This window comes from Antedon mediterranea, chromosome 4 (genome assembly GCF_964355755.1).
Source record: "Antedon mediterranea chromosome 4, ecAntMedi1.1, whole genome shotgun sequence".
Taxonomy (NCBI): domain Eukaryota; kingdom Metazoa; phylum Echinodermata; class Crinoidea; order Comatulida; family Antedonidae; genus Antedon; species Antedon mediterranea.
In genome coordinates this window covers 22,144,094-22,153,289 of record NC_092673.1, presented here as the reverse complement: position 1 = coordinate 22,153,289, position 9,196 = coordinate 22,144,094, and the positions used below count along the sequence as shown (strand labels likewise).

Here is a 9,196-nt window from a genome sequence, read left to right as displayed (position 1 = left end):
AAGTATTTTCATCATACGAAAGAACACAGAAGTCGTGCTTTTTCAATGATTTAGTTTTGATAGCCGGGACGCGATATATCTTTTCGTACATAAGTTGGGGACCCTTCATTAAACGTCACAAAATAAACATGAATATTCATTAGTCATATCCATAAGAATTGAGCTATAATGCAAACGCTTTTTTCCTGTCGAGCCATCTGTGTAGTCTTTAGTGGATTAGACTATGGACTTTACATGTCGATGTATGGGGTTCGAATCTCCTTTTTACTTTATATTGAGAGAGATTATTTAGAGGGTTAGGTTTAGTTATATTTAGGAAGTAGTTCGGCTATCTTTCACATTGGGTCCCCAACTTATGTACAAAAAAAAATCGCAGCCGGCGATATTTCGTTTGAGACAGAAATCATGAATAATGCATGAGAGTGATTAATTACAAGATGGCCGACATATTTCCTTTATAACTGAACAACTCTAATATCGAATATATTGAAGATATTGATGGAATTAAAACCCAAGACTGGCTGACACAACTTATTGATCCATTCTGGTAAATTCACTTCACGTTTTGTAGTGGTGTGGGAAGGTCGTAAATTAGAACAGAAAAATAATGAAATCTGAATTTTTAATAACTGTCCTAGCGACAGGCAGAAATACGTTGTTTTTTTTAAATCGAATTTTAGTGCAAATATACTAGTAAATTGCTGCTGTTTCCTCCTAACATTGGGTCCCTTCTCAAATATTGGGAAGTTTGTACCCCAAAATACTAATGACGTTTGCATGCAATAAATATAGATTCAGGTTTTTACACTTCATTAAAGTTCATAAAAGATAACACTAGTCTAAAAATATCATGTTTATGATGATTTTATATGATGAAATTTAAAATCAAACAAGAGAAACAGGAAGTAGTGTTAAAATAAAAATATTGAAAACGTGATCTGATTGTATTTTTTGTTTCATGGTTGTATATAAGCTGAGAACAACATACAACACGTCACATCGGAGTAAATTGCTGCTTCTAAAAGCGTATATTTCGTTTTATTAAGGCAGTTACACCAGACAATTAAATGTATTGATTGCATACACGATGTAATGATGTTTTCGTTGTTGATATTTCTTTCATTAGTTAACATTATTATTTCTGTACCGAGCCCAGGACGGTAAGTTAACTTTTAAGTTTGTTTTTACTGCTTTAGGCCTATATCCGATATTAAAGAGTTTGGTAAACAAAAGTCATTGTCTTACATTACACAGATTTGTACGTTTATGAAACGTAAAACATTAGTTGATTGAGTGGGGCAAAACTGTTAATTTCAAATTCGAGTTTTAGTTTTAAAAAGATTGTGCACTGTGAAAATAAAGTGAGAAAGCATCACGCGTGTGCGTGCGTATAATTGAGGGACTCTATAGGAAAGATCGAAAAATGATAATTGCATGGGCAGCCATTCCGGCAAGCGGATTACCCAGTAGGCAATGCGGCACGCCACCTAAATCAATGTAAACAAATAGGATTTACATCTACGCGATAAACAGTACGACTTTATTTTATCTTTTGCGTCAAAATGAAAGAACATCTATTATAACATTCGATTATATAAATTTACTCCATTTGATATTACACTTACATATGCGTATATCACTGTCCAACCTCAAACGGCTACAGAATAAACACTGACTGTATGGAGAACAAATTTTGTAGGCAGTCGGTTGAGGCATAGTTATAAATAGTGTCGCGGGGCGCAGCGCGATGCTACCCACTTCACGCCCAAGGTCGGCCGCGTTTGGCCTAGGCTGGGATGATGGCACAGTTTATGTGCGAGAGAAGCATTTTTTGGAGATGAATTGTAATAATTGCCAAATATATTGTTCAAAACTGTCCTTTTAATTTTTTTTTTTTAATTAATGGGGCAGGGGGATGTTCTTTCCCCTGTTCGGACCCTATCTCTTTCTATTTTGTGTGCTTTAGGCCAACAATTTACAAAGTTATTTCATTGCAAGGGGAATTTTACTACGATCTGCCACAACTGTAGTATACTGTACATACATTACTAGATACAAAAACAATTGTTACGTTTTTTTTTATTTCAAAAAAGTAAAAGTATTAAATATTATTTAAAAAAATTCATAATCATAATTTGTTCTTTTGTGGGACAACCTACTTTTATTAGCTCAACTTTCAATATTACGGACAGGATTAAAATTCAATAAAAAGACTGAAAAATCTAACTTCAAAGTTGTTTATAAAGTATTAAACGATATGAAATAATTAAATACACTCAATAAATAAATTACCAATGTATGGTTTTAGCCTTCTTAAATACAAGGAAAATTATATAATTATTTTGATTTCTTGTATTGCAAAAGAAGCCAATAGGCCTAAACAACAGTACTGATAATAACTGAATTCTGGTTATATATTGGAAATATTCTTTTTTCCAAACCAATAATTAGTAAAACTAACCTTGACAGTTTCGCTGTCCTGATCGGACAGCTTCTTCAGAAATAATGACGATCTATCATCAAACAGACTGACCTCTAGAGGGCCTATTCTGTTTAATGACAAGGTCATACACGTGACTGAGTTGGTGGGTGCCCTCGTCTCTGTTGATGATTTGGTTTCCTCGTCGGCGGATCCAGATGGCTTCTCTGATGCGTCGGTTGTTTGTATCTGGTTCCCTGTCGATGATTTTAGGTTGTGTCCAGTCTATTATGTGATTTAACTTGACGGCATGATCTGCTATAGCTGATTTTCTCAGTTCATTTTTTGATTCTCGATGTGATTGACGAGTGAAGTTCTTTCTCTGTTGGGTTATCTGTTTCTTTTCTATGTTCTTTTAACCTTGTGCCAAAACAACGACTCATTTCTCCAATGTAGGTGTGATCACAATTAGCACATGAGATTTCGTAGACGCAATTAGCCACTTTCAATTTGTCAACTTGGTCTTTTTGCGTGTCATTAAACAGAATAGGCCCTCTAGAGGTCAGTCTGTTTGATGATAGATCGTCATTATTTCTGAAGAAGCTGTCCGATCAGGACAGCGAAACTGTCAAGGTTAGTTTTACTAATTATTGGTTTGGAAAAAAGAATATTTCCAATATACTATACCTACAAACCAGATGAACATTTTCAATCATGAATTCTGGTTATTTCCTTTCACTTTAAAGTCTACGTATGTGAACAATGAGGTGTATGAAAATAGTGATTTTATTTGTAATCCCATAGGATACTGCTCCTTTTCAAGAATCAAAAATATAAATTATTATTACTATTAGTATTAAAATATAATTGTCCATCAGTTCTGGCCTTTGTATTTAATTCTTGTCTAAAATACCACTGTGCACTCAATCATCCATCTTCTCAATAGTAATTATACAGTATGATGACAAACTGATATCTTTCTGAAATAGGGAATGATGACAGACTGATATCTTTCTGAAATAGGGAAAATATATCATTAAATTATTTAGTCACTTTTCGAACTGTTACATAATCATTTGATTACTTATTATAGTATTTTAAAATACTATACATTCTTAAATTCAAAACAAAAGTCAATATACTATTTGTAATTTAAATGTGTGAAAACCTAGATTGTTCAGTTGTATAAATATAAGTTATCAAGAAATAATGCCAATAATAAGACTAGTGAGTATTCAAAAATGTTTACATTAATTAACTAAATATTTTTCAAATAAAGATGAAGAACAAAATAAATATGAGGATCAAATTTATAATTTAAATTTATTAAATAAAAAAAAACAATAACACCATGATCAGGTTTAGTAGACCTACCTACCCTGTGATTTTATTGTTTTATAACGATTTTTTATTTCATTACATTTAATTATTTCTGTTAATGTTATTATTAATAAAACGCCATTTTGTCTTCGTACATTTTTATTAAAAACTCTTAATTCCCGAACAGCTTCAGCTTTTTTCTTAATTTTCCATCCATCCAAGCCTTGTTTAATCCATCTATCAAGCCAGCCGCCAATATCATTCATCCTCCCAGACTTTTTTTTTAAATAATACAGTACTAACTAGTATTGGGCATTAAATATGCCTAGGCTTACTACTATCTAGGCCCTAGATCGGATTGCGAAGAAATGCCTGCCTGAAATAAATTTATACAACAATTTAATAATTTTGTTAATGTTTACTAGCAAAAAAATATATATTCTGAAAACTTACCACTACAATTTACCCGATACAACACGAGAAAACTTCCCGAACAAACAATAACACGTCACACGTGGATGTGGTTCAATGGTTTATTATACACTCCCGGGGTATGTGATCGCGTAACTTGCTTGCCGGAATGGCTGCTTTGCTCTATAGTGCTGTTCCGCCGTACCACGCCGAGAATGTTAAAGAGTCGCTATCCAATCGAGTTTGAACAATACCATGAAAACCCTAGTGTTCTAATACTTTAGCTTCTTAAAAAAAAATATAAACAATTATTAATTCATAGTTATGCACTTTAGTTTTTTTTTTCCCTCTTCTTTTTGCACTAAGAACTTTTTATAAGTGCATAAATTGTATTTTTTCTTGCTTATTTTCAGTCATTACTATTTTACATGTATATATTTGTTTCATTTGGAGGTTCAGACCCAAAGCCAAAGTGGCTTAATGCAATCTCCACACACATTTTTTTATCATTTATATTTAAAAAAAGAAAAATGTATGTATTGTGTTATATTTATGTGTGAAATAAAATCTTAAACTGAACTGAAAACTAATGGTTAAGACATCTGTATATCAAGCAGAAGGTTCCGAGTTCGAATCTTGTTTGGGGATTTTTCTCATTCGGGCGGTTCAGAATTCATGTTCTGTGCCTGATGTGTTTATATATCTATATAAGTATCTCTCTAAGGAGATCCCGCTTCGTGAATAAAATACTGAAAGATGAGGGCGTTCAATTTGATCTCTGGTGCGCGTGCGTACAATTGAGGGACTAGTGCTGTTCCGCCGTACCACGCCGAGAATGTTAAAGAGTCGCCATCCAATCGAGTTTGAACAATACCATGAAAGCCCCAGTGGTCTAATGGTTAGAACATCTGCATATCAAGCAGAAGGTTCCGGGTTCGAATCTCAGTTGAGGCTTTCTCATTCTCACAAATTTTATCATCTATATCGTTTCGGTAAACACCAACTCAAATTTGAACACGCGACTGCAGCCATGTATATGGCCTTGTTATTTATAAATTAATTATTATTATTATTTCGAAAATAAATAATTTTGGATCTACAAATTATCCTTTTTTAGAGTAAATGTCTGTAGTAGGCAAGAATCTGCCCGACATTCACGTGCAGTCTCCTACTCAGTCTCTCATGAGACTACACGTGTCACGACGTGTGGCTTTTTAGGATGGGGTCGCTGCACAATATACGGGTAAATAATAAACAATCAAGTATGTATAATAAGCATATGAGTGACTATTTTATAAATATTTATAAATAGACTTCTGAAGTTTCTCACAATTCAAGTTGTGTTGTTTTGTGTTCACAACTTCAACAACAAAAAGGCAGCGCTGATTTCGCAATCGTCATTATAACGTAAAAGAAAACTCATTCTCATCAACTCTAGATGTGAGATTGTAGAGGAGGAACCATTACTTCTGAAATAATTTGGCAGCAGCAATCTATTAATTAAATAAAATGGGTGACGTACTATAAAAGCCAATCTAACCATTAAAAAAAAAGATCCAGTATGTTTTCTCTCTCCTGAAAAGTTGTTCACCTGTTTGCACATCTTTTTGTTCTAGTTACCGTATTTCTTAATTCATAGTGTTTTGGCAATTTTGGAAATAATTTATATCACAGTATATTATTTTAGAACTGTGTTATTATACTTTTTTTAGTTTATTAATTTTTTACATCATTTTTATTTCTTTTTACTGTTGCTCTGTATTACATATGATACGAAGTCGTGGATATACCCTATCATACCGCACCCAGTATTTGAACGTGTACTCGACAAACTATTTTTGTTGTAGCGGTTGGGCTGAAGATGGATTAGGAGGCTGTACAATTCGTGAGTTTTTATAATAATAGTTTATATCATTTTCAGGTGAATTTAATTTGGCTGGCTTTAATAAAGCATTTTTATAACTGTTCCAACACTTTTAATGTATATAAGTAACCCTTAACTTTCCTTTGCTTTTTTGGTTTATTTTATCTCATAACGATCTTTCTATAGCAATATGCCCACCCGACTATTGTGGTGTTGGTGGAACATGCGTGGATCCTGACACTTGTGAGTGCTACAGTGGATTTCAAGGAACACAATGTCTAGGTAAGTTACACAACAATAAACAGTTTTACCAATTTCGTTAGTAAGATAAGAACTTAAAAGAAATTCATTTTCTATGTATTAGATTATTAAATATTACATATTACCATGACAATTGGTTCTTGTAAAAAGTTTTGAAACAATGAAATATATCCTTTAGTAGTTTAGTTTACTATAATAAATGAGGAATGAGATGAGAATGAGGCTCAAATCTTGACAAAGAGCATTAATAATGTTAAGCATCTTTTTATTTCAATACTGTCTTTTATTACTATCTACACTGAATGAGGTTTGTCCAAGACATTTTTGTTTAACCCCATAATAATTTAAATTTTTAAAGATATCATCACTGAATGTAGAGACACCAACGGTGGTTGTGAACACCAATGCAGGGAGGCAGATGGAAGTTACTATTGTGAATGTAACACGGGATATGTGTTGAAACCAAATGGGCGTGACTGTGAAGGTAGTATCATATATCTTGAGTGAATGGATTTTTTTTAAAGCAAATAAAAAGTTCATAGCAAATACACTTAACTTTATAGTACCAGGGTTGGCATTTATCAATATTTGCTTATATTTTTGCTTAAGCTGAAATATTTAAGAAGTGCTTAAGCAAATAACTTAAGCTTATTTATCAAACCGTCTTAGCAGAAAAATTGTCCTTAATTAAATCAATGTGTTTATTTGAAAATAATGGATAAAGAATGCTTGGAATTTTATATTCATTTTCTGCAAACTCGGCTCAGTTATTTCTATAAATGAATCCATTTCCAAAATTTAATAAATTAGTAAACAGAAATTCGCTGTACTATATCTCATCATTTGTTATCAACTACGGTATAGGTGCACTAGGGTTTAAACGAATACTAGAAATATTCTTCTAAAAAACGCTGCTCGACATTTTAAAATTAATCATTGTTCTTTCTTCAGATATATTTATGATTAATTATTAAAAAGATGTCCTTTAATTGCAAAAATACATACAAATTAAAATAGTTCTTTAATTATGATTCACATGCCCATTTAAAAACGGTAAATTTTGAACTTTAATGTGCTGTTTGTGTGTGACCTCAACCTGTTGACATGCAACTGAATACCCTCTAGAGACAACGTGACTTCACAAAAATTCTTCCCAGTCATGGCCGCTGAGACGTCAAATTACTGTTATTTTTTGCCATTTTTAGTGTGCGGCCCATCAATAAACATCAGTGTGCCAAATGTGAACGCGTACCGTTCAGTGGTTTCAGAGGAGATACGTAAAATACGCGAAAAAATTAGTAGCAATAATAATAGATATTTTGCTTTCAAAAAAGAAAACAAATGTTAGATTGTATCGTGACTCTTTGGACTACCAAAACCACGCCGAGGATGATTTCTTCATCTTTATATTTTAAAATTGAATTACTATTCAGTTCATCACAGGGTGGTTAGAATGTTTCACTCTAAAATGTCAGTAGGACCAAAACTATTTTTAAAAATTATTATTAGGTATTAACGGATACTGGCAAAAACAAAAAGACAATTAATGCAGCAACTAGACAACGTCAGGCTAGGCCCATAGCTAGCGTACAATGTCCGTACGTCGCTGCTGTTTACAACTAGGCCAGGCCTACAAAAATAAGCCTAGCTAGGGTGCAGGTAAAGTAGGCCCCAAACCGTCTCGGCCAAAGTCAAGTCGGCCCCATGTCAAGTCGGCCCCCAAGTCAAAACATTTCAGTGTTGTTACTGATCATAAGCCACTGTTGGCAATTTTCAACAACCCGCGGTCTGAAGCATCAACAAGAATTGAAAATTGGAGATTGAGACTCCAATGCTTTGACTTCACGGTATACTATGAAAAGGGAAAGAACAATCCTGCAGACTATGTGTCAAGATGTGACGTCACAAGATAATGATGATTTTGTGAGTCGCTCAGGTGAATTAAAACATGCATTATATGTAGTCAATTCTGCTATGCCACTTGCACTTTCAGTAGAAGAAGTTAGCAAAGCCACAAATGATGATGTGACTCTTCAAGCTGTTAAAAAAGCTATAATGGCAAACTCACCAGCTGCATGGAAAAATGACATTGTCAAGAGATTTGCCTTTGTTCGCGATGAACTAACCTTGTTTGACAACTTAATTCTACGTGGTCACATAATAGTGATTCCAGAAAGTCTGCAAAACCGTGTTGTTGCATTGGCACATGAGGGCCATCAGGGCATTGTTAAAACAAAATCGCTTCTTCAAGACAAAGTATGGTTTCCCAAAATGGACAGTCTTTCAGAAAATACAGTTAAAAGTGTGTTGAGTGCCAAATTGCCACAACTTCAAAACAAAGAGAACCGCTGCGTATGACACAGTTGCCAGAAGGACCATGGCAAGAAATTTGTATGGATTTTGCACAGGTGGGCACTAAATATGCATTGATCATTGTCGATGAATATTCAAGATATCCGGTAGTGGAAGTTGTTCACTCCACAGCAGCTAAAGTTGTGATTCCAAAATTAGATAAAGTATTTTCAATGTTTGGTATACCAAAGGTGGTCAAGACAGACAATGGTCCACCCTTTAACAGTTTCGAGTTCCAACGTTTTGCTCAGCAGTTTGGTTTCAAGCATCGCAAAGTTACTCCACTTTGGCCAGAAGCCAACGGTGAAGCCGAGCGATTTGTCAAAACATTCAAGAAACTACTACACACTTCCAACCAATGGCAAAAAGATATGCACGCTTTTCTAAGGAGTTACAGGTCCACTCCTCATAGCACTACAAACGTTCCACCTGCTACCGCATTATTTGGCCGTCCAATTAGAACAAAGTTACCAGTGTTAGACCAAAAGCATCCAACATTTCAACCACACTTAATGCAAACACGAGATGAAAGTCAAAAGTGTAAAATCAAAGAGACTGCGGATGATAAA

General features: G+C 34.0%; 1 protein-coding gene across 1 annotated transcript; it reads left to right on the top strand.

Annotated features, from left to right (window-relative positions):
* The first annotated feature begins 1,070 nt into the window (after nt 1-1,070).
* On the top strand, nt 1,071-6,782 carry LOC140047697 (epidermal growth factor-like protein 7). Its single transcript, XM_072092735.1, has 5 exons — nt 1,071-1,160; nt 5,268-5,393; nt 5,929-6,035; nt 6,201-6,296; nt 6,634-6,782. Exons 1-5 carry the CDS (start codon nt 1,093-1,095, stop codon nt 6,780-6,782), a joined length of 546 nt encoding a protein of 181 aa, XP_071948836.1. The 5' UTR covers nt 1,071-1,092.
* Nucleotides 6,783-9,196: the final 2,414 nt, after the last annotated feature.

Coding starts and splice junctions, on each gene's coding strand:
- LOC140047697 (XM_072092735.1), top strand. CDS start 1,093: ATGATGTTTTCGTTGTTGATATTTCTTTCATTAGTTAACATTATTATT. Junction 6,036..6,200: donor ATTAGGAGGCTGTACAATTC/GTGAGTTTTTAT, acceptor ATCTTTCTATAG/CAATATGCCCACCCGACTAT. Junction 6,297..6,633: donor TCAAGGAACACAATGTCTAG/GTAAGTTACACA, acceptor AAATTTTTAAAG/ATATCATCACTGAATGTAGA.